General features: G+C 46.4%; 8 protein-coding genes across 8 annotated transcripts; 3 read left to right on the plus strand and 5 right to left on the minus strand.

Annotated features, from left to right (window-relative positions):
* Positions 1-384: 384 nt before the first annotated feature.
* RhiXN_06130 (actin) lies at positions 385-2142 on the plus strand (the record flags this gene model as incomplete). Its single annotated transcript, XM_043325946.1, has 8 exons — positions 385-467; positions 515-632; positions 684-716; positions 815-938; positions 996-1308; positions 1359-1661; positions 1717-1779; positions 1857-2142. The coding sequence occupies 8 exons, from the start codon at positions 385-387 to the stop codon at positions 2140-2142; spliced, it is 1323 nt and encodes a 440-aa protein (XP_043181378.1).
* A 178-nt stretch (positions 2143-2320) lies between these two features.
* On the minus strand, positions 2321-4810 carry RhiXN_06131 (Tyrosine kinase family catalytic domain protein; the record flags this gene model as incomplete). Its single annotated transcript, XM_043325947.1, has 11 exons — positions 2321-2347; positions 2401-2604; positions 2662-2670; positions 2724-2789; positions 2841-2944; positions 3005-3041; positions 3103-3150; positions 3205-3378; positions 3442-3648; positions 3708-4702; positions 4759-4810. 11 exons carry the CDS (start codon positions 4808-4810, stop codon positions 2321-2323), a joined length of 1923 nt encoding a protein of 640 aa, XP_043181379.1.
* Positions 4811-8719: 3909 nt separating this feature from the next.
* On the plus strand, positions 8720-9041 carry RhiXN_06132 (uncharacterized protein; the record flags this gene model as incomplete). Its single annotated transcript, XM_043325948.1, has 3 exons — positions 8720-8822; positions 8872-8958; positions 9010-9041. 3 exons carry the CDS (start codon positions 8720-8722, stop codon positions 9039-9041), a joined length of 222 nt encoding a protein of 73 aa, XP_043181380.1.
* An 842-nt stretch (positions 9042-9883) lies between these two features.
* RhiXN_06133 (Tyrosine kinase family catalytic domain protein) lies at positions 9884-12444 on the minus strand (the record flags this gene model as incomplete). Its single annotated transcript, XM_043325949.1, has 11 exons — positions 9884-9982; positions 10059-10124; positions 10177-10299; positions 10356-10376; positions 10442-10489; positions 10544-10717; positions 10773-10979; positions 11035-12005; positions 12062-12085; positions 12139-12251; positions 12302-12444. The coding sequence occupies 11 exons, from the start codon at positions 12442-12444 to the stop codon at positions 9884-9886; spliced, it is 1989 nt and encodes a 662-aa protein (XP_043181381.1).
* A 1946-nt stretch (positions 12445-14390) lies between these two features.
* On the minus strand, positions 14391-15274 carry RhiXN_06134 (glutathione S-transferase; the record flags this gene model as incomplete). The annotated part of the gene is made up of 5 exons (XM_043325950.1): positions 14391-14543; positions 14613-14727; positions 14791-14987; positions 15046-15201; positions 15254-15274. 5 exons carry the CDS (start codon positions 15272-15274, stop codon positions 14391-14393), a joined length of 642 nt encoding a protein of 213 aa, XP_043181382.1.
* Positions 15275-15853: 579 nt separating this feature from the next.
* On the plus strand, positions 15854-19556 carry RhiXN_06135 (uncharacterized protein; the record flags this gene model as incomplete). The annotated part of the gene is made up of 14 exons (XM_043325951.1): positions 15854-16000; positions 16055-16202; positions 16250-16323; positions 16381-16502; positions 16556-16754; positions 16809-16972; positions 17028-17089; positions 17169-17539; positions 17597-17879; positions 17942-18193; positions 18247-18380; positions 18466-18522; positions 18574-19315; positions 19366-19556. 14 exons carry the CDS (start codon positions 15854-15856, stop codon positions 19554-19556), a joined length of 2946 nt encoding a protein of 981 aa, XP_043181383.1.
* A 466-nt stretch (positions 19557-20022) lies between these two features.
* On the minus strand, positions 20023-21775 carry RhiXN_06136 (cytochrome P450 family protein; the record flags this gene model as incomplete). The annotated part of the gene is made up of 10 exons (XM_043325952.1): positions 20023-20121; positions 20172-20239; positions 20293-20351; positions 20379-20411; positions 20464-20700; positions 20751-21032; positions 21084-21150; positions 21207-21454; positions 21507-21682; positions 21746-21775. 10 exons carry the CDS (start codon positions 21773-21775, stop codon positions 20023-20025), a joined length of 1299 nt encoding a protein of 432 aa, XP_043181384.1.
* Positions 21776-21975: 200 nt separating this feature from the next.
* RhiXN_06137 (cytochrome P450 family protein) lies at positions 21976-22594 on the minus strand (the record flags this gene model as incomplete). The annotated part of the gene is made up of 5 exons (XM_043325953.1): positions 21976-22007; positions 22063-22106; positions 22159-22250; positions 22308-22405; positions 22459-22594. 5 exons carry the CDS (start codon positions 22592-22594, stop codon positions 21976-21978), a joined length of 402 nt encoding a protein of 133 aa, XP_043181385.1.
* Positions 22595-24195: the final 1601 nt, after the last annotated feature.

Genomic DNA, 24195 nt, shown 5'->3' on the forward strand with positions numbered 1-24195 from the left:
ATCACTTGGAGTTGTTCGGAAGACTTGATGCTGATGGGTATGAGGACTCAGGTGCTACTATTAAATATACGTATCCACGAAACCGTCAGAACCCAGTTTGATGGTTTTCCAGACAGCTACTCTTCCCGACTTGCAGTCCTGTCTTATTGAATCAAACATTAAAGTCAGATAACGTCGTATCTGCATCAGATCAGCTTCATTCGGCTCCATGATATTTTCATTGGGTTCAGTTGACCATAAGCTCGAGGGCAATCCAAACCAAGTCGCAAGTGCGAGTTTCCATTTCAGGACGGGGATTGTTAGGAAGACTAAGCGCCGGGCTCCAAACACGTTATATGACGATCCCATGATTTCCCTCATTCGACGATCCTCTCTGGGCCGACCATGTTCAATCACTCAGTCGTTATCTTCGATAATGGAGCGCACACCATAAAATGCGGACTATCCAATAATGACGAAGAGCCTCGGTGTGTTTGATTTACTATGGAAAATTTCCTGCTCATGGTTGGTGCAGAATGGTCCCAAACTCGGTTGTTCGACTCAAACACGAAAGAAATAAACAATTTGTCGGATCCGAGTTTAATGAGTCTCTGGACTACTCAATTGTACACTACCGGCTACCGTTCGAGAGGGTTCGTTGGGTTGACTAGCAAGCTATACGGCTGGATTGAATTGGGTGGTAGGGGTACCTCACAGATTGGGATGTGGAGAAAGCTGTTTGGGATAGAACTTTCAATGATTTGAAGGCAAGCAAAGCTGGCTGATATCTCGTTCATATAGTCGTCAATTGACGTCTATCTCACTATTCCTTTAGATCGACCCACGCGAACATAACTTCCTCGTGACCGAGCCCCCATTCAATATGCACACTATCCAAGAAACGTACGACCAGATGATATTTGAGGAATGGGAGTTTCGGAGCTACTATAGATGCCCTTGTAAGCTACTTCACTCTCGACTAAGGCTAACTTACATTCTCAACCTTGCCTGCTCAGCTGCGATCCTCTGCCCATACGGTGACATTTTCAACCCAGGCCCACAACCCGAATGCGCCATCATAGTCGACTCAGGATTCTCTTTCACACATGTCATCCCCGTCACAAATGACAATTCTGGCCTCCCTGCTTCGATTCAGTGGCCTTCCGTGAGGCGCCTCGACGTTGGGGGAAAGCTTCTCACGAATCACTTGAAAGAACTCGTCTCCTTTCGACACTGGGATATGACAGAATCCACTTACATTATTAATCAAGTCAAAGAGTCGTGTTGTTTCGTGAGTAAGAATTGGTCACAAGATTTAGAGATTTGTCGGTAGGTTCTGTGGCTTGTTTCGACATCATCCTATAGTCAATGGTTTATAGGGCGAAAATAAACCCAACAACTCGATCATATGTTCTCCCCAATTTTGGCACCGAACCTCCCAAACCCGGATATATCACAACATTGCCTCAAGAAGGCGATACGATTCTCCCTATGAACAACGAACGATTCAGTATCCCTGAAATCCTCTTTTCTCCATCACATGTCGGCCTTTCTCAAACAGGACTGCCCGGTATCATAGCTCACTCGATCAATTCCTTACCCGAAGATCAAAGAGGTGTTGCGTGGGGGAATATAGGGCTCGTAGGAGGAAACACACTCTTTGATGGGTTTGAGCAAAGACTGTAGGTCGCGTATGATAATCTGGCCCCAGCCGGATAGGAGCTTATACCTGTTTAGATTCGAAGAATTAAGAACATTAGCGCCCGATGAATACGAAATCTGCCTTTATCGGGCTAGAAAGTATAGTATAGTATACTCGATTGGTTCCCACGTTATCTCACGCAGGGCTCTATATTTTGTAGTCCACTAACTTCAAGCTTCCACTCTGCGCGTACTCTCGCTCGTTCTCCCATCTTCCCGTCGCTATGCGTAACCAGAGAAGAATATCTGGAAGGGGGAGCAAACGCTTGTCGAAGAAGGTTTGCACCTGTTAACTGGTTGGCCACAAAGGAGAAAGACGTCGGTGGGACTAGGAAAGAACAGGAGAGTGGGGCGAGAAAAGAAACTGCTGGAAGAGGGAGGGGCAGAAGAAGAAAAACTGTGACCACCAGTGAGGAGGTTGCTCCTGCATTTGAAGCTATGGATGTGGATCCTAAGTCTTAAGTGGCTGACGCTAAATGTGAGATTCCATGAGGTCTATGGAATAGCGTGATTGTGTATGCTTCCTATACTATATGTATTTCATTAAATTGTGTCATCAGGCCAGTAGGCGGGTATTTCATGGCGCATGGAATGGTTAAAAACTGGTGTTTAGTTCAAAGAGAAGTCAAACTGCTATAATTTAATTATCCGAGGAAATAAGGACGAGCTGCCAATCATGCATGAGGTAATGGTGAAAGCTGAGCATTACATTCGGCTCACCACTTTATGCACTTCTTCAATCGTGGGTCGAGCATACGGGTTACGACTCCAGCAATTCACGAGTAGCTGCCATAATGTATCACCAAGCTTATCATTTTTCAGTTGGTCTATTGGACGAGTCGGCAGGACACCCTGTGTCACTTTGTTCATGACCTGGAAATCCCACTGGCACTGTGGATATGGTACATCTGTGGTAAATACCTCCTGTGGATAGCTTTTTCTCAGTGGAAACGCGAATATGTATGGTTTGATCGCACGTACCAGTATGGTCTGAATGAGGCGTATGTCAGCGGTGGACACGGGCCGAGCATCATTAAACATACCATTGCAAGTGCATATATATCGGACCGCTTGGTTTTGCACTCTGTTGCAGATAGGAGCTCAGGGGCCTGAGATTATCTATTTCATAAGATCTCGGGGCTTATTGGTTTATTACTCACTGCCCAGCGAATAGAACCTGACTGGCTGCTAGTTGCCGAGAAGGCAAGGCTAGCTGAAGACATGGATGATAGCCCAAAGTCAGTCAGTTTGACTGTACCTTGAGCTGATATAAGCACGTTCAGCTACAGAAATCAAACACATGAAAGTCCGGAAGCGAATCAACGTGAAATATCAGTTACAGCTTTGACGTCGCCATGGACCTGCAAGATGTGTACGTTAAGTTGAGAATTATGAGACAGCCTGCCAATGATATAGGCTTACCATGTTGTGTCGATGCATATATGCAAGGCCAGATGCAACTTGAACACACTGAATGGGTAATCAGGTTGTAGACACATATTTCGGCAGCCTAATTTCACTAACCATTTGAATCCGGTCGACTTTACGATTCTTGCGTAGGTATTCGTGAAGGTTACCATTCTCCATCCACTCAGAAACCATACCAAATGAATAGTCTTTGAAGATAATCACTCCCATAAGTTCGTGTATATGATCATGTTTCATTTTTGACCAGTAATAGATTTCGCGCGTGGCGCGCTATAGTCACATATCAGTGGGCTGGCGTAGCTTTTTATGATTCGGAGACAGGGACGAGCATACCTTAAGAGTTTTGTAATCACACTGTTTGGTCGAAAACGCTCTCCATGCTTTGATTGCAACCTTAGATTGGTTGTGTAACTCGCCCTTCCATATATCACCAAATCCGCCTCCGGAAACTAAGATCGCGCCGTGCTGACTTGGGTCCATTCGTGTTGATAGATCAGTACAGCCATGATCCAAAAGCGCATCAAACAATTCCTGACGAGACTTTAAACACACGCGTTGAAAAGAAATGGTTAACTCGGTAGAAGTATGTGATTGCGTACCATGTGACTGTTAATTGTCTGTGTATGTCCAAATTCAACCTGATCAGACCCAACCTCAGCCAGACTCTGGGAATCATGGTCTGCGTCAGGTTCAGCATGATAGTGTGCTTCAGGTTTGGTCCCCAATAGGTTCCGTATTACTACTTTTTTATCGGTACCACCAGACGCAATACGTGTACCACAAGGAGAAAACGCGACCGAGTAGACGGGGCCGGTATGTTCTTGGAATGGCTCGTTGATCTCGTGACCAGTTCTGATATCCCATAAACGAACCGTGTTATCCATGGAACCAGAGGCAATGTATGTACCATTCGGGGAAAATGCAACAGACCAAACGAACCCCGAGTGACCTGTGTATGGGTTGCCGATCACCTTCCCACTGCGAGTATCCCATAGCCGTAGTGTTTTATCACAGGAGCCAGAGACAATCTGAGAACCGTCTGGGGAAAAGGCAACCGAACGAACTGTGGCTTTATGCGCAGCGATAGGCTCTATTACTGATTTTCCGCACTCAACATGCCACAGGCGAACTGTGCTATCGCAAGAACCAGAAGCAATTTGAGTACCATCAGGGGAGTATGCAACTGAGCAAACTGCATACGAGTGACCTTTGAATGAATTACAAGCAGATATTCCATTCTGAACACTCCATATTTTGACGGTACTATTGCTGGAGCCAGAGGCAATGTGACGACCATCGGGGGAAAAATCCACCGAGTGGACCCAATTTCTACGACCCATAAAGTGCTCATCTACTTGTCTGCCGGTGCTCAAATCCCAGAGGCGAATCGTACAGTCCATAGATCCGGAAGCCAAGACCGTTCCAAGAGGGGAGTATGACACCGAATGAACCCATTTTGTGTGCCCCCCAAATCCTTCGCTTATGGGCACTGGACGATATAAATCCGAGATGCGAATGGTTCGATGAGAGCTAGATGCGACCGAGTTGCCTTCCGGGGAGAATGCAACTGACCAAACCCATGTTTGATGACCCTCTATTAGATATCAAGTGAGCTCAATCGTATATACTGTGAAAGCCATTCGCACGTACCGTCTACGACTGCTCCTTGATCAATCCGCGAGGACAAACCTGACTGAGACATTGAGCCTGAATTCCCTCCTCTCCTCAATCCGGCTACTGCCACTGGCAAACCAGTCGATTCTGTTACGAGGGGAAGTTGCGGTTGAGCAACTGTGTTGATAAGTCACACGTCCATGCGTATCATTTAAGGCATGGGATCTGATTTTATAAGCAAGTTGACAGGGGCTCGGGGTCATTGACATTTTGAGTGGGCTGTAGTTGCGCACTATCAATCACCCAAGACCACCGTGAAACCAGAAGGTTCGGATTATCCGGACCCTTTTGGCAGAATCCGGACCCAGGGGTCGGATTTTGCCAAAAATCCGAACCCTGACTTTGAGCTTTGCCTTCAAATCTCAGGCGTGAGCGCTGAGAATCCGAACCCGGGGGTCAGATTTTGCCAAAGATCCGAACCCTAGGGTTCGGATTTGGGGTTCGGATAATCCGGACCTTGGGGGTTCACCGTGGACACTGGTTCCAAGAACTGTGCATGGACCCTATATATCTGCATCTTAGCCTGCAGGATTTGCGAAAACCGCGAGAGCTCTCACTGCGGTTCTGTGGTAAATTTTGTCACGCGATGTGGAGGACATCTCGCGTGAGAGGGGCTGATATGCCGGTGTATGCTGAAACGCATGCTCATTTGAGCGTGAATGAGAACACCCCGGCTAATCTCGTGAGATACCGGGTCAACAGGACACATTTTTAACAACAGCTATATTATGATTTTATTACTAGAACTATGATAGTACATAATAGGGAATACAACTGTTCAAATAGGGATAACACCAAACCGTAGTTTACCAATGTATCCACACCTAAACCATCTTCCGTTGCCCCAGACTTGAGCATCCAGGGATTTTGTTTCATTCTTTACTTGAATTAGTGATTTTGGCCCTAAAACCCTTTTGAGGCTACTCACTACCTTGATAGCAGCTTACCTATCTCCCACATATTAGGTAGCTTTGATATATGAATTTTTAAACTGGTTATCCTTTTCCTGTGGGTAGTAGCACCTGAATATATGAATCAATCCTTGGGTGTATGCACCTTCACTTGCTTTTAGCACTCTATACTGGGGTTCCTGTGTCCTAAAAGCTATATCATACAGTTATCCTAGACTTCATCTAGCTGCACAGAGTAGCTTAAGTAACAACCCAAGTGTGGTCAGTCATCTGTCAGAGCATACTCTTGTAATCAGTCCCCAAATACAACCCTTCCTATCCTGCCATGGGCAAAGCAGCTCTCAAGCTGATACTCTGTAGTAAAATAGTATAAATACATTCTTAAGTAAATATATAGCTACCTTGTTTCATCTCCTCATAGGGGAGAAGTACTGGTAGAGTTTTTAGATTAAGAACTGCTGGGGACAAAACCTCTCACACCCTACCATGACATTGTTTCCCCCATATCTCCCCAACAACTCGTTTAATTTACACGTTTGAGCATTCGATAAATAGCTCCGACCTCTGGCTCTCATTCAGTAGTATATACATATTGCTAGCTACAAGGACAACTGAGATATGGGCACTACTAGTAAATTTCAAAAATCTCGTGAGAGGTTTTGTCCAATACTGTACATTGACAGCAGTAATTTATTTCAACGTTACTGGAACAACAATAATAACGCACCTATTGAACAAGTACCTTGTGAATCTAGCAATTTGTACCATTACAGGATTGAGTCTGGTAGTAAAACAAATCAAGCTGTAGAGCAAGCTTTGGGCCATAGCATGATTCCAGGATGAGTATGACAAAATGACGTACTTTTGATCATCATCGCACCTTGTTGCCCACATTACAAATCTCACAGATTGTCTTTTGAGCACATTGGCAATCAAAGCCCTTGGGAGTTGGAGTGCAATGCATTGAACTGGCAGTTAGCAAGGACATAGGAAAGGGGGTACGGGAACTTGAGCCAATTATAAAGTTATACACAACAAGCTCACTTAAAATCAAGAATTCTGGCGCAGTATGAGTGCAAGCCCATGCAGGATAGCTAATCCAGAGGAGGTTTTAAATATGCCACGTAGGGGGATTATGGTTGGCAAGCGGTTTCACCTTAGATTGATGACTAAGCAAACTGGGATTGCAAAACCGTCTTCTTGTAAGGTCTCTACTTATTGGATGTATATATGTGACTTGGTTGGCAACAGCGTTGCCTAAATGACAAGTCGTAACACACACTCATATTGATGTTAAGAGTAAAGACAGGGGGAGAGAGGGTAGAAGTCCCGGGACCTTATAAGGTGCCCGGGTTGATACATGCGTAAACAGAAGAAACCAAATGAACGTATATAGTTAGTAATCAGCCTGAACAGAGCACCGGGTACAAGTGTAACAAAAAGAGGGGTAACGGTGTATTAAGGGTAACGCATACACCAGAGCTAGACCTACAGTGATTGCGTAACCCTTACACTTCTCAACCAAAACCCCAAAAGCTTGGGAGCGCTCAGGAGCGCAATATGGGACTCCCCATATTTGCCAGGCTCCCTGGGCGCCACACTGCTGTTAGTCAGCAACCAATTATCTTTTTTTGGAGGCATATAGGAGAGATAACCACCCAAAACAGCACAAATGTCAGATGATCAATGCTTCCCTGGCGCTCGAGGAGTCTCGGCAAATATGGGGAGTCCCATATTGCGCTCCTGAGCGCTCCCAAGCTTTTTGGGTTTTGGTTGAGTTTACAGTGGCTAGAAAATATTCTCAGTATATGAAAAATGTGTAGAGCGCTCACTAGAGCTGGAATTTGGTGCAGAAATCATCTAAACTGGCAGCTACAAGAGCGAGAATAACAAATAATCACTGACTACGGCGAAATAAACGCACTTGCCGGGCCGTCAAAAAGTCCGCTTGTCTCATCTTGATTGCTAGTGCACACTGTGACCTGTTCATCCCTCTAACCTGTACACATAGGGTATACCTCAGTAGCTTATAGTCTAACATACACGGTGGACCCCAAAAGTGCTGATTTTCTGAACGTGAAAAATCGCGCGTTATATGCGGAGTGTTGGCAAAATCCGACCATTTTTTCCATGAATCCGCATCCCCAACTTACCCCTGTGTGTCGTCGAGGTGCGGATTCTGCTATTTTAGGTGCGGATGTCTGGCAAAATCTGGACGTCATGCGGATTTTCCGCACTTTTGGGGTTCACCGTGATAGGGCTTGGCCCCAAAGTGACTATAATGAAAAAAAAAGTCCGCTTGTCCCGACCGGCCTCATGATGTGCGGAGGCATTTTGAAGGTTGGGAGCGTAGGTACATTGGCAGTGGTCTATCTGGCGGTGGCATAGGGTATTGATATGCCTAGGAGTTAAAAGACAGCGTGCCTTGGACCACACCCCCAATAAACAGCATGTCGCCCCCTGATAAGCAACCTCCCCAGCATCCTGCTAAGCTTACTTGTAGAAATACTGTGTAAATACTAGGGTAATCTAGTTTGTTCCATCACCGTAACCGATTCAAGTGTCGATTCATTGTTATATACTCAGTACTAGGCGCAGCACTCATTGGTATGACTCAGAGGGTTATACGAGGTATATAAGGAGGCGGTTTCGGCCCCCTACTCACCACCTCTATATTCACTTATCGTTTACTGTCTTTACTTTCTTATTGGAATGTTTCTTTAAATAGTATAAATGTATTCTATTTTATCTAATTCTTTCTATAGTACTGACCCCAACAATTCACACAATGAGATCAATGTCGAATCTCTCCGTAAGAAGCTCCGGCCCGCCCTTTGCCCTACCTATACGCCATTGACTAGACCCTTTCCTCAGTGCGCTCAATCACTGTCAAGACCACCGAGACGCTTTGTTGGTTCGAGCCAGTCAAATCGACCAACCCCAGTTTTGTTACAGGTTGTTCTCAGCATCAGCCGTCGTACCTGGCTTCTAGAAACGCACCTCATCAAGCCAATTTCACTTTCTCAATGCCCCGAGGTCACGGTTGGGGCGTCTCATCGTTCATACCCAATGAAGAAAGCATGCCGATTAAGGAGGATTCTGGTAAAGGGAAGGATCCACCGCTATCAAGTAAGAGATTTTTATATTTTTTAAGCGGCATACTTATCGTTTTCAGCAGCGCTTAGGAATGACCATGACAGCGACGACGAAGATGAGGGCGAGGAAGACGACAAGTGGCTGAACCTGAGAGCTAGCAATCATGAAGGTGGGCAATCTGTGATAGCATATAGTTTAACTTAACTGAATGCTTCCGCAGGCCCCTCGCAAGGACCTGGGCCATCAACATAAAATTCCGGCTTAATTATGTACGTGTCCTATACTTCTATACTTGATTGCGTTGCGTCGTCAAATCGGTATGCGCTATTTTATCACGTGTAGAATAGTTGGAAGACTGGGGTCTAGTTCAGGAAGAAGACTTACTCTCTGAAGTGGTCCATCGTGTCTGTGGAGAAGGAAGTAATCAACGAATATATAAGTGCGGACGTAAATACAAGACTAATGTGATTGTCAGAAACCAAGAGAAATGCGGGGAACCCAGCGCATGTGTAGCCCCAAGGTAGGTTATCATCAAGACACGAACATGACTCGGATCGGGCGGCCATCTGTGACGATGTAGAAGTCAAAGGGAGTGATAGATGGGAAGAGATCAGGAGGTCGATTGAAAATAAATGTAGTGTGAAAATCGAAATATAAGGATGAGAAAGGAGGGGGATTAAAGGGCGAGACAATGGGAACTATGAGCGTGCTAATACACCTGCACGTGGCATATTGTGAGTGACTGAATAGGCGTGGTCGCACGGAATCAATCGACACCATGTATGCGTGGACCTTGCACAAAACTCCTGACTTGCGGCCCTCAGCAGGCTCTGGGCTGCAGCTACACTCGAGTAACTATAGCTTAGCTACGCGAGAAAATAAGGACGAGCTATCAATAATGTAGGCGGTGATAAGAGCTAAGCGTTTTCCCCAAATTATCTAGCTTACCGTTTTATACACTTCTCCAATCATGGGCCGAACGTATGGATTGCGATTCCAGCAACTCATAAGTAGCTGCCATATCGTATCATCAAGCCTACCCTTTTCTAGCTGGTCTATCGGGCGAGTCGGTAGGACACCCTGTATTATTTTGTTCATGACCTGGAAATCCCACTGGCACTGTGGATATGGTACATCTCTCGTAAATACTTCCTATGAGTATTCTTTTTCAGTGGGAACATGGAGATGAACCACTAAATCAAACGAACCAGTATTGTCTGAATAGGACGCATGTCAGTATGTGTGTGGCTTGAGTATTACTGAACATACCATTGCAAGCGCATATATGTCGGAGCGCTTAGTTTTGGACTCCATTGCAGATAGGAGCTCGGGGGCCTGGAATCATCCATGTGTCAAGATTGTATGGGCCTGTTTGCTTATTACTTACTACCCAGCGAATCGATCCAGACTGGTTACTGGTTTCCGAGAAGGCAAGGCTAGTCGAAGGCATGGATGATAACCCAAAGTCAGTCAGCTTGGCTATACCTTCTGTCGATACAAGCACATTCATCTACAAAGGGAAAACTGTAAGAGCTTGGAGATAGAAAAACGCAAGTCTATGCTCACAGCTTTGAGATCGCCGTGGACCTATAAGATGTGTGCGTTAAGCTGAACATTACAAGACAACCTGCCTGTGATATAAGTTTACGTACTATGTTGTGTCGATGCATATATGCAAGGCCGGATGCGATTTGAACACACTGAATGGGTAATCAGGCCATATGCGTATATTTCGACTGTCCAGCTTCACCAACCATTTGGCCATGATCGATTTTGCGATTTTTGCGCAGATATTCGTGAAGGCTGCCATTCTCCATCCACTCCGAAACCATACCCAGTGATTGGTTTTTGAAGATAATTACTCCCATGAGTTCGTGTATATTCTCATGCTTCATTTTTGACCAGTAATAGATTTCGCGCGTGGCGCGCTATAGTCAAGTATTAATGGGTTGGCGTTGATAATTGTGATTTGGGTGAGCATACCTTAAGAGTTTTGTAATCACTCTGTTCGATTAAAAACGTTCTCCATGCCTTGATTGCAACCTTAGATCGGTTGTGTAGCTCGCCTCTCCATATATCACCAAACCCACCCCCCGAAGCTAACGTTGCGTTGTCCTGACGTGGGTCCATGCTCGTTGATAAATCGGTACACCCGTGATTTAAAAGAGCATCGAACAACCCGTGAAGTGACTGTAAGCATGTGTATAAGATATGATTAACTTGGCGGAAGTATATGGTTAGCTACCATGCACCTGCTAATTGGCTGTATGTCTCCAATTTCAATTCGCTTGAGATCGCCTTTAATGTGAGCTGAAGAATGAAGGTCCGCGTCGGGTCCAGTATCCGCTAGACTCCATATTACTACCTTTTTACTGGTACCACCAGACGCAATACGTTTACTACAAGGAGAAAACGCGACCGAATACACCGAGCTGGAATGTCCTTGGAATGGTTCGCTGATCTCGCGCCCAGTTCTGATATCCCATACACGAACTGTGTTATCCATGGAGCCAGATGCAATGTATATGCCATTTGGAGAAAATGCAACAGATCGCACAGACCCCGCGTGGCCTCTGTATGGTTTGTCAACCATTTTTTTACTACGAGCGTCCCATAACCGCACTGTTTTGTCGCATGAACCAGAGACGATCTGAGAGCCGTCTGGAGAAAAAGCAACTGAGCGAACTCTAGATGTATGTCCACAGATAGGCTTCGTTACTGTTTTTCCACTCTCAACATTCCACAGACGAATCGTGTAGTCCCAAGAACCAGAAATAATTTGGGTACCGTTGTGGGAGTATGCAACCGAGCAAACGACATCAGAGTGACCTTTGAGTGAATTACAAGCCGAATTTCTACTATGAACATCCCACAGTTCGACAGTGCAGTCGCTGGAACCAGAGGTAACATGACGGCCATTAGGGGAAAAGGCTACCGAGTGTACCCAACCGGTATGACCGACCAGTGGTTCACCCTCTTGCCGACCAGTGTTCAAATTCCAAAGGCGAACCGTACCATCCATAGACCCGGAAGCCATGAGGGTTCCAATAGGGGAGTATGACACCGAGTGGACCCAGTTTGTGTGACCCCCGAATAACTCATTTGAGGCCAATGGGCGTTGTGCATCCCAGATGCGGATGGTTCGGTAAGAGCTAGATGCGACCGAGTTGCCGTCAGGGGAGAAAGCAACTGACCAAATCCATGTTTGGTGACCCTCTGATAGGTGTCGAATTAGCACAATTGCGTATAATACGGAGAGCATCCACACATACCGTCAACAACTGCGCCTTGATCAACTGGTGAGGGAAAACCTGGCTGAGACATCAAACATGAACTCCTTATTCAATACGAAAGCAGTATAATATCCCAGTCGATTTTGCGACAAGGGCAGGTTGGGGTTGAGGAGCTGTGATAATAAGTCTCGTGTGTGCATGCGTATTATTTAAGGCATACGATTTGCTCCTATTAATCAGTAGCCAAGCGCCTGTAGTCACTGAGCTGCAGTTGCGCACCGTTGATCACCCAAGGCACTGTTTCCAAAAGCCTTGTATGGACTCCCGACCACGCCTGCAGTATCGAGCACTTTGAGAACCCCACAGCCCGCAGGGGGTGCGAGGGCTGTGAGAGAGCTTCTCCGGTCCGGAGGTACTTCCATAGCATTGCCGAAAGTTGATAGGGGTGCTCTCGGAGAGCTTTCCCGATAGGGAGAGGTACTCCCTTGGTTGCGGAAGCTCAAGGTTTATTGATGTGAGTTGCTCACGTCGTCTCTCATACAATCATTCTCACCTAACTAATCGACATGAGCGCACAGAATGGCCTGTGCGTCCAAGATAAATTTAGTCAACTCACCGGGGACATTACTGCTGGTCGGTCGCGTGCTACAAAATTTTTGGGTTTAGTAATGGAGACTATCCGCACACAAACATATAGCGCGCTTAACGTAACCAAGGGTCACGTCATTTATTACAACTCGTTGGTTTTGGATTGAGAGGACAACAGGCCTTCTTGCCAACTACTACTTGGGCTCCGGGGCTTTGCTTTTTGCGAGATCCATCAATAGACTATCGCCTGGCTCCGGATGTGGGGACTGAAGAATTTGGCACGGAGTTTCGCAGTGGCGGATGATCTAAGGCACCGAGGCTCGAGTAGAGCTCGCAGGTCGGGTGGGCTATGCTCGACCACATTGACGATAGTGGAGGGACGCGAAGGAGCATCCACAAATTTCTATTTGGGATGATTCGGTTGAGTAGCATGGAAATATACAAGTAAAAAGGGGACGAAACTCTCCGTACTGGTACTAGCTTGTGAAGCCTCCGGTGATATTGATGGTATCGAGGGGGGATTCCAGTGCAATGCGCACGCAGCAAAGAAGAGGAGGCTCAGGCGCACAAGTGTCTTCGAGAGGAGTGAGATGGATTCGGTGTTCTTTTGTATGCAACAATCATCTCGAGCACTAAACTTCTCGAATACTTCTAGTGAGACCGTGATTCGGAGCTTGCGGAGATGCATGAGCCGGAGGAAGGCCGGGGAATGGAGTCGTGACTACTCCGTGTTCGTGGTCGACCACAGTCGTACGACTCGCTCAAACTTCCGACACGCCCCTATTTTCTTAAGTCCCTCCTACTATCCCGATGGAGTACTCGGTGTTTGTGTATCAATTGCCAACCTCAACAAGTCAAGCCAGCTTATGTAAGCTGGCGTTATTGACATTTTCTTCCACCCCCCCACCCTGCTATGGCTGTCGCCAGAGATGACGCACCAGCCCACAGCTGCTCCTCGCATATGGGTGCCCCAGATATATCTGGAGCATGACGATACCATATGCACGGGTCTCACGAAAGTCAGAGCGCCGGAACCCAAGTCTATATTGTGTTCCGCTATATGCGCTATTGAGTATGATAACCATGTCCGGGGCTTAGATAACTAAGACGTTGGGAGAGCGAACAAATTCAAACCCTCGGTCCTTCTTATGCAGTAGATCCAGGGACTTCGCGGTATCTCCAAGGGCCTGAGCACGGACGGGTCGAGTTTCGGAGGGTCAAGGCAGTTATCAAGGTTTGTATTAGCTAGCTCCATAAAGATCATCTCTGATCCTTCTTCAACGGGTTGTGCACCGACAGATATAAATTTAGGAGCCAGTGACTGGGCTGCAAGTAATTCATGTGTTTCGCAGTTGTAATATTGGGTAGACTTGACCACTATCCATGAGGTGTATTACTCCCTCAAAGAGTGAGCTGTAATTGGAAGCGCCTCGGAAATCTGGGTTATGCGAATTGGATATCGGCCTCGTCAAAGGTGGCGTCCTAACCAAATATAATTGATCAACGGTTGTGCGACCGCATGGTTCAAGCAACCAGCACCCGAAATGCACATCCATGGTCCGGCAATAGAAATAATAAAGCTCGGGCATGGCATAGCTTCTCGCAAGCGGATTATTTAGGTAAAAATGTTACGGTGGCCCTATAGAGATATTGCGCCCAGCCTTTGTACTTTAACAGGCAAATGCATGTTTAGCGCTTGGCATCAGCTATATCATGATCATTCAATTGGCTAGAGAACAATGTCCATACGTAAACGCCTGCATTTTCCTCCCACAAACACTCATTTGAGATCAGATACCGCTTTCCACGACTCGCGGGCAGTTATATCAGCCCACCACCTCTTCACATTCGGCTGCGAATCAAAAACACCCGGCACATATCGCTCGACTGCCTTTCCGTAAGGCACATGGAACAAATCGGCAAGGGTAAGTCCCTAATAGCCCCAAGGATTGGACTCGCATCAAAACAAGAATAAAACAAGGTCCACTAAAAGGGAACGTACGTCTCCTGCCAGGTACTTTTGTTTAGATAGGATGCGTTCGTAGGCTTCGAGCTTGGATAACAACGTTTGGCGTTTTTTCTCTAGCACTTCAGCGTCCGGCTCGCGGCCTTCAAGTCTGGTAGATACCAAATATGCAATTAGCTTGGCTGCTCAATGGGATGAATTAAAGGCAATTTACTCCGCATGAAGATTCTCGAGGTAGATGGCGCCAGCGGCTGGGTTGAATGTGGAATATTCAATGCTGGCCGCTTGTTCGAATAACCCATAAGCCTTGGGATCCGAGAAAGGCGGGATCAGGCCGGCGTCCTTTCTGTACTTAACGGTCAGGTACCGTGAGATGGCCCGAGATTCATATATTCGAGTCCCATCTTCGTCCTATGAACGTATCAGTATAGGTCAGGCACAAAAACCTCCCAAGAACAATGTCGCCTACGATCAACACTGGGATAATTCCGAATGGTTGCATGTTTTCAATATATTCGGGGCTCTTTTGTTCGCCCTTGATAAGATCGACATGGTGTAGTTCGTACTCGACTCCAAGCTCGTAGCAGGTCATGAGCACCAGTCTGGTGCATGTAGACATACCCATCTAATGAAATGTCAGCAGCATTTTGCGTATGATAAAAATAAAGAGCCAATACGCCATAGACTTTGACGACCATTATGGACAGGAGTGGTGTGGATCAGAAAAGGTAAAATGCTGCGATGATGTGGATTGGTTGAACTTCGAGAGACTGCAGATGAGTTTGTGTTACAACAGTTTCGTGCGGTGGATTGATCGAGTCTTTTGGAGATTGTTTGAGTGTAGTTGAGAGGCACGGATTATATGAATGACATCTTGAATGACGAATCAGCGCGCGGATATAAGTTGATTAATAAGTGGGGGGTGCAGAAGCAAGCAAGAGTCACTTTCGGTCTACAGATTCTCAAGAGCAGGTGTGATTGTGCATAGTAATATACATTGCGTGATTATTGGGCCAAACGCCTACCAGCGCGCGAGAACCAGCCAAACCAGCGCGGTTTGGGTATTGAAATATGAAATCCCAGCCATTTGGTGAGACTGGGCCAGTGTAAGCCTTTGCTCGCGACAAGATTCCATAGATTGAGGTTGACTATAGGAACAAAATGAGCGGCAAAGCATCAAGAGCTCACATTCATAGTTTCCTTTTGGAAGTGATGAGCCGCGGTCACGTGCGTTATAGTATGAAATTGAATCTGGCGCTTGTGGCCGGCATGATTCGATGGATACCTATCTCAATTCATCCGCGGTCAACAGACACCATTATGCCCTCACGCACAAAGTCGAGAACGCTCCAAGTGTACAAGAAGCCGATACTGCAATATGGCTCGAGATAGAGAGAATCAAGAAAGAACTCCAGCGTGGTCTCGTAAGTGGCTTGGATTCGATTATGTCACTTGGCGAATCTAAGGTGAATTTATAGACCAATGTACAGGGGCAGTTGGTCATCCTCATGTACTGCTATACTGCTGCTGTTGCACGCTCCGTGACTGCCGCAGATCTGGAATTTGCGCTATCTCCGGCAGTGAATCTGGCTGCGACTGGGCGAGCAGTCAAGGACCGTCGGATTGGTGAGTATTCTGATAAGCCCGATGTCATCGCCATCTAACTGCAGCAGGGTATATGTTTTGCGCACAATTCATGTCTTCTGAGCATCCACTGCAGCTGATGCTTGTGAACACCGTGCGAAAGGTTGGCTAGTCCTGTACACTTGACCCGACTATAACTCAGCGAACAACTCCCTAATAGGAAATTGAAAGCGATGAACCTGCCCGTGTTGTCTTGGCACTCGACTTTATTACCTCATCCCCCAGCCAATTCCTCGCCCCTGCTGTTGCTCCTCGTTTGGAGGTTTTGCTGGGCCATAAATCGTACGTGGGTGCCTCTTGTTTAATGTTACTCAAATATTTATACATTTGGATAGTCAAAACCTACGGCATCGTGCACTTCTGGCACTCCGAGCGCTTGATGGTCTGTCTCGTGAACCGTCTGATTCGTATCTTGCCCATCAATCATCGACGATCATCCGCCGCATTACTCGCGCCGCACGCGAAGATCGAATTAGGTCGGACGAAATTGGGGCCGTAGGCGCATTATTGATCGCTACTCGAGACTTACTCCAAGTGAGTTCTGACAAGCTATAATATCCACCTAGTTCCAATATTCAATTTCACTAGTCAGGAGCAATTCGTCCCAAGGATGTGATTACACCGATAATAGCACTACTTGAGAAGACCTTGTCAAACCTGAAACAGCGTCCACCTCGCCTCGTTACATCACTTTTGGCCACTCTCCAACTTGGCATTTCCACCAATCAGAATAGCGAAGATTTTTCTGACGAGTGCGTAAATATCTTATAATGCATGGTTCTTGTGCGTTTATGTTTTGGGGCTCAGGTCTTTTGTCGAGATCGCGAAGCTTACGACACGTCTCGTTATCGCATTCGCTGACCGTCCTGGTGAGTCGGCCCGAGTTCATCGGCCGGAATTGGGACTGCATTTTGATAAAATAGAACCCGCTAATTATTCACAAACCAGCATCACCAAATGTACTACAAGCTTTTCGCCTTCTTGGAGCACTTCCGGTCCGCATTCTTCATTCTCTTTTCTCGCCTAATTTGGCCGAAACGCCGTCACCTGGCTCCGTCAGCCAGTCCCCTTCAAAGAAACCTAAAAGAAATCGCCACCCAGTAGTTGTTCTACGACCTTTACTCGTCTCACGGGATCCCACAGAACGATGGTCTGGGCTAACATGTTTAAACTCTTTGGATGTTCGTCTCTGGGCTGGATTGCCATTTGAAGATGGGTCGGATGGCACGACTAAGCTGATCCCTCCTGTTCTTGATGAATGGGAAGTGGGTGCTATCATGCGTGGACTAAGCGACCTCGACGGGACCATTCGTAATTTGGTATGGTGATGTTATCTTCAATGTGATGCTATTTACTTATTGCCTATATATCGTCAGACAATGGATCTACTCTATAAAGTTGATCCCCAGCTGGTACATGCCTTTCTTGAACAGCTGCTTACTCCGCCTCCTACCGCTACCGCACCCACGCCCCAGCCCAAACCCGTCGAAGCTCTCGAAGTGTTGTCTTTCTTGTATCCAAAGGACGGAGCCAGTTTCGCGAGAGGGGTTAGCAAAATAGTCAATATTACTGCTCGACGAGAACAAGGCGACGGGAAAAAGTCTGCTCCGGCTGTGAACGACAAGCTGGTCGAAGGTGTCATTTTGACTGTTCATGAGGGTGAACTTGATGCCTTTTTTTTTTACCATGCATTGAACTGATGTTAACTGATATAATGATAGGTGATCAAGCTTTCCGCTCTGCGTTTGTGGATGCCCTTCTGGAGAGTATTGAACGGGATATGGACACCAGTTCCCTCATTTCTCCGCTGACACCCGCTGCTGCTGGTCCAAGTACGAAATCTGTGCAAACTCTCACTCTCGGGAGCAAGCCTGATCCCACGATTATCCTGCTCTTCGCAACAACGGCTATCGCCCTTTCGAAACCACGAAGCGGGGTTGAGATATTATTGACTTTATTGCCGGGAAGGGGAGGTAAGTGTTTACCCAGTTGTAGCCTTGGCGTGTCTCATTTTCAAATATCGTAGCTGGCATTCAGGAAGTACTTCTACTTGCGGCTCTTCGTCTTTTGCCTCGGTTGGAAAAGACTGATACCAAGGCGGCCAAGGAAAGTGTAGAGGAATTTACAAAGATACAAACTATGGGTAGACATATGCGTAGGGTGCGTTTAGCTAGGATGGTTCATGCACTGGAACTTATAGAGTTCTTTTATTTTCCTTATGAAGAGATGTGAATTGTTCACACAGTTTGCAGAGGATATTCAAGACTTGCGGAAACTTGTTGACGAGACAAGAGACAAGTCGGTGCGTAACGAACCGTCCGAGTAGCCTTATACCTAATCCCAAACCATCCAGCTTCCCGAGTTTCTCCAAGCTTTACTATCACACAAACCTCCCTCCACCTCAACTCCTGAAGTACAATCATCACTGTCGTCCCCTAAAGCATCCACCCTTCGCAAGGTTGCGTCGCCCAGCCCCGCTGTGGGCCGCACAATCTCGCCGGAGTTTTCAACTGTCTCTTTATCCAATTCCCCCGCTCTCCGATACGACGCGTATGCACCCCCACAGTCTATCCCTCGGCGAACCAGGCCTACTCCGCAATCTCCGTTCCGTAGAGAGAGCGAAATCAGGTCTAGTTCCAGCGACTCGATTGTGTCGAGCGATTTGGACGCAGGTGGCTCAACTCAAAAGGGAAAACGATCCGTTAGCCACTTGGAACTGGATGTGACGGGTTCTGCCAACCCCAATGCGGACTTGATCACCCTGCACACCGTCGATTCGCCATTTCGAGAAGAAAACAATTTCGGCAATCTTTCGATCGATGAAGCAGCGGCACGACGTACCCCAGACACTTTGTCTCCTCCGTTCCATACGGCGGTCACAGCCTCTCCACACATGGCTCAAGATGGTGGAGACCTCGCGCCGAGCGACGCAGATGCGATCTGGAACTCGTTTGATTCGGCAGAAGCTGATTCTTCTTCATCGTTGGGAAAACAGACTCTGAGAGGGTGGTGTGATCGGACACCCGAGACTATGGGAAATGCTCTGCGCGCGATCGAGGTTGGCTTTGTTACACAGAAAGTCGGACCAAAGCCAGGTGGGTACTGCAGATGGACTCGAATTCGAAAACCAACCTTTTCTGTTCAGGTCATGCCTCTAAAGAGAAGGAGGTGCTTGCGTTTATTCCCGCTCCCGCAGATAGTCCCGATACGGACGTAGCACGTGCAGTAGTTAGGCTTAAGCCGGCTGATGATGGAAGCTGTCTGTGGATGCTGCGGTGTGTGGAGTTTGAACTGAGAGTGAAGATACGGAAAGTGCTAGACGGGGAGTCAACCTGATTAGTTTAGATGTTTTGCTGAATAAACTTCACGTTTAGAGTCCAGCTTCTAGAGCTATTTGGTAACAGGCGATAGATTGCAATTAGTAGTTCACGCTTGAATACTTTTAGAAAAACCTGCAGCTCTAAGACTGAAAGAGATACTACATATACCAGTATATTCTAGTTCATTCAAATGACTTATCAGCAGGCAACGAGTGCCCCAACGAAATGCGGAACCCGATCAAACGTCAGACACACACCTCAAGCGTGTAATCAACTACGACCTCAGTACTTGAGCCTATATGCAGCCCGTCTTGTGCCAAATCAATCATATTTTTTGCCCCATATATCCATGGCGTTCGACCCATGAGTATTAGATAAGGTCCCGAGGAATTGCACGCAAGCGCCTTGGGGATATGAACAAGTCATTAACAAACTGGTTTACATTCTGCACAATGGCCTGGTGTATGCGGTACGTCTGAACTTTACAGCTTGGAGACCTTAAGAAAGAATTTGGGAGATTTATCCGCATTGTTTAACTCCTTTTTCAAATAGGGTGCATATGGGAGCCCAAGCCCAATATTCTGAAGGAGTGCATTAGTAGATACGATGTGTACTGTACAAGCCAGCTTACCACCCAAGTACATTCTTCATTAGCGGGCTCGAACCTAAAGCTAGTAACGAGCTCGGCAAGCATCACCTCTGAAAATAAGTCTCATTAGAAAGCTACGAGTCACAAGAAATGATCACCCAACTAATCTCCATTACCGCAAACTTGAATCCTCTGGATCCATCCAATACTATCAATGACGAGCTTGAACCAGAGTTAGAAACCACTCACATACATGCGTAGGAGCCTGAACCAAAAGTCATCCTAATAAATTAGTTATAAGTCCATTCCCTGGTTTGGCAAGTTAGGGGCTCACATCGACGAATATATTCCGGGTAGACGTGACCCCACCTCCGTCACCTCATCGATCTTCTTCTCCATCCATCGCTCGGGCAAAAAATCGTTTGCTCTTTCACCCCATATCGCTTTATTGCGATTGAAATAGACATTGTTTAAGAATACCATAGTTCCTTTCTTGACTGGTACGCTCGTAACCCTACCGGAAGGGGTATCAATGGGACAATCCAGAGAGAGAATGGTATCCTCCACGCATCTAAATCGGTACTTTCAGGGCTATCCTGTGCACAGCAGTAAGCCACTCACACGCGGGGAATATTAGATACTGGTGGGAATAGCCGAAGCGACTCTCGTACAATTCCGTCCAAGTACGGTAATTCGAGGAGTGCATCATGATGAACCTCGTCTCGGTTCGATTCGAAATAATGGCGGAGCTCTTCTCGCAGTCTATCCTGAATACTAGTGTGCTGCGCGAGTAAATCCAGGATGCGAGTTATAGAGGCGCTGTCATCCGAGATTATGACCATGTTTATCTGTTTTCCTTCAAGACTATACCTCATTGGTTCATGGCCAGCGAAAATGAATATACTAATGTTTGGATCAGTATAAACAAGAGAAACTATATAAGTATATGCGTACTTCATGTGTCCGATCATGGACTGGCGATCAATATACGACTCAGCCCCTTCGGACTCCCTGGCTTTTACTTCATCGACCAAGTTGATACAGATCTAGCTAGCGCATAAGGAGGAATAAATTTACTTAGCAGCGTCATAATGTCTTTGCCTCTTCCTGTCTCTGAAGATAAATCCTTTCCAGCAGATAGCAATTCTTGGCGAGCACGAATAATTTCTTCGGCTTGCTCGTTCTGGACCTTGGTTGCACGTCGAAGCTTCTGAATGGTGCTGGATGGTATAATATCCATAATCCATTGACGAAATCCGGATGTCCCAATCCGATGAACGTATGGGAGGAGTTGAATTAATGGTGCGAGTTTGGCCAGGGATTGTCTGTTTAATATTAAGTATGTAATGTTGGGGATAGCCTTAAGATACTGTTTACTTGGCTTTCTTGATCGCGGTACTATATTCGTCTCTTTGTCCGGAGAACGAGTTGAAAGAATATCCAAGCCCAGCTTCACCGATTAAATCTAGGGCAGCGGCGGTCGTCCATAGGAATATATCAACCTCTTTGGAGCTCGAGGAGAATTCCAAGTCTTTCTTTATTATACTAGTAGTCTGGATATAAATACAGTTTTTGTATGAGTCCACTTCAAAAAGTGATTGGGAACATATACGTACCTCTTTGGCAACACCCCAAAATATAGGCATCTGAATAAATAAACCAAACAGAATGAGAGACCAATCCAGAATGAATAAAACCGTATTACCACTGAGTGCTTGTTAGAACGCAAAACTTCACCAGCCATTATATACACTCACATTCACGCAGGTACTTCATATTGAACACGGGATTTAGTAGCTACGTGAAATAATTTAAGTGATCATTACTCCGAACAAAAGGCAATCTGTCATGCCTTGCGCTGAATACGATGTTCGTTGCCTGTGGAATGTCGTCAGCGAGTGACAGAAAGTACAACTGATTGATTAAATCTTACCAGAAAGCGCAAATAATCCACCTCCGAAAACGGCCCGGATCATGCTTTCAGTAGTCAGTCCAACATAAAACGGTCGCTACGTAATCTATGACAAACATTGTGGGACCGTTGGGACGGTGAAACTTGTCTTTTTCCTTGCTTTGAACAGAGTGAATGACGGCTGGATCAATTGAGAATATGACTGGGCTCTACTTGGCTCAAACTATTGGGCTCCCAGTAGATATACGGCATGGATTTACACTTACTCCCATTAACCCTTTGAGCATCACAGTTGGACCATATTTGGAGAATATCCGTCCCTGATATTCAAGTCCATCGACTCCCATAAGATTTTTAAGGTGACCTGAACATTCTTAATATAGTGAGTCAGCTTGATCCCGGTAGTGTCATTTTTACCGACGAGCCAATGTCCTCCTGTTGCAACGGGAAGCTTAGAAATAACTTTCGGACCGCGTAGCCAATACACAGCAAGAATAACTATGCCGACAAGCAAGATCCACTCCGAACCCCAAGGTGAATCACCTGAGGACATTTCTGAGATAAGTTGGTATGCATTGCTATCGCAGCGAGCGTCTTTTATACCTATCGTCCAGATTCGCGCCGCGGGCAAGCCTCCAAATTAGGATTCATCTCTTGACTTCTGCCCGCTTCCCACACGGCTATTTTGTTACGTAAGTCTCTTCGCTGGTGGGAGTGTGCTGCATATAACTAATGATCAACAGCCGCGGCTGCTGGTTGGTTGAGGTTGTGGTCGGCTTAGATCCTCCACAGGTGACGTCATGTCGTATCAATCAGTTTGGAGCCCGCAGTTGCTACCACTAGCAGATAGCTGGCCGTGATGACTGGAGCTATTCCTTTATTATTATGTGCCATACCATGAACGCTATCTGGGATGTCGTTTTTGTCATATGGTCCCATTGAATTCCACCACTTTTTGCGGATCCAGGGTGGGCTGCATCTAACACACTTTATTTTTATGAAGTAGAGCACCAGTAAACTTTTATCAGTATTCAAGTAAAAGCTTCGCTGGCGTACATGCTGAACTTGACACGGCATTAACCATGCGGCGAAATTTATCACCGCAGACATGGGTGCATTTTGTGTCACCCATTCCCCACCATTGTATTCCGTCATGCTTGTTCTTACATATACTTTGAGCATTTTCCACGCTAGAGAAATGTATGGACATGTGAGCCGCAGCGCGCGGAGGCATCACATGCGATACTTGACCGAGGGCGGAGGTCGCGATCACGTGAGTCGACCGGCATTCCATACTGCGATCTTGGAATGGTGTACCGAGCGCGAGGACTCAGACTGTACTCGCGTTTTTCAGTACTCGCCCACCATCCCTTTGTATTCTGCCTCATGTTTCACGATTTTTCTTCACGTTTTTATTTGTTTGTTTATTACTCATATTATCACACACCAATTCGTAACACACTCGTCCATGTGCGGTTCTCTGCCACCCCAAGCCTTCGATCCGGACGGTCGCAGTCTTGGATGGCCCGGCCAGCTGCCCTAGGCCGCCTGTGGGTGGCCACGGACTTCCCCTCTTGTACCGCGTACAGAACCCACACATCGCCCACAGCGACCGAAGCATAGGTTAAGTTTCTTCTTTAGTGCTACAGCGAATGTATTTTTGAGCGATTATCGATAGGACAGTTCTACTATTCTACTTTAGTCTGACATATCAAGCTCAGTCACCGTTCATATATTACGACAAGTTCATTGAAAATTTCAACCGCAATGGTTTGAGCTGTTTGAACAGACGAGCCCTAGATTTGCCCTTGTAAGATGTGTTTACGCCTAGAGCTCTGTACGATTGAATATATAGATAATCAATCCTGGATGGCGATAAAATGGTCTAATACAGGATATCTGAATTTCAATTGATATTCGGCTCAGAGTTGCCGCTATCAATGTTTCTTCAACAATTCGGAAACCCTCTCCTTGACGCTCTCTTCCCAATCATCCCAACACACCGAGAGGAATACTGAATGTCTTCCTGGAGCCCCCAAACTATCATCAAGTCTAAACGGCCCACAAGTCTCTTTTCCAGGAGCAATAGCACTGTACAAGGTTATAGTGCTGAAAATTAGTGCGTGTGTTTAAGTGAGAATTGAGCTGAAATCA

Source organism: Rhizoctonia solani, chromosome 6 (assembly GCF_016906535.1).
Source record: "Rhizoctonia solani chromosome 6, complete sequence".
Taxonomy (NCBI): Eukaryota; Fungi; Basidiomycota; class Agaricomycetes; order Cantharellales; family Ceratobasidiaceae; genus Rhizoctonia; species Rhizoctonia solani.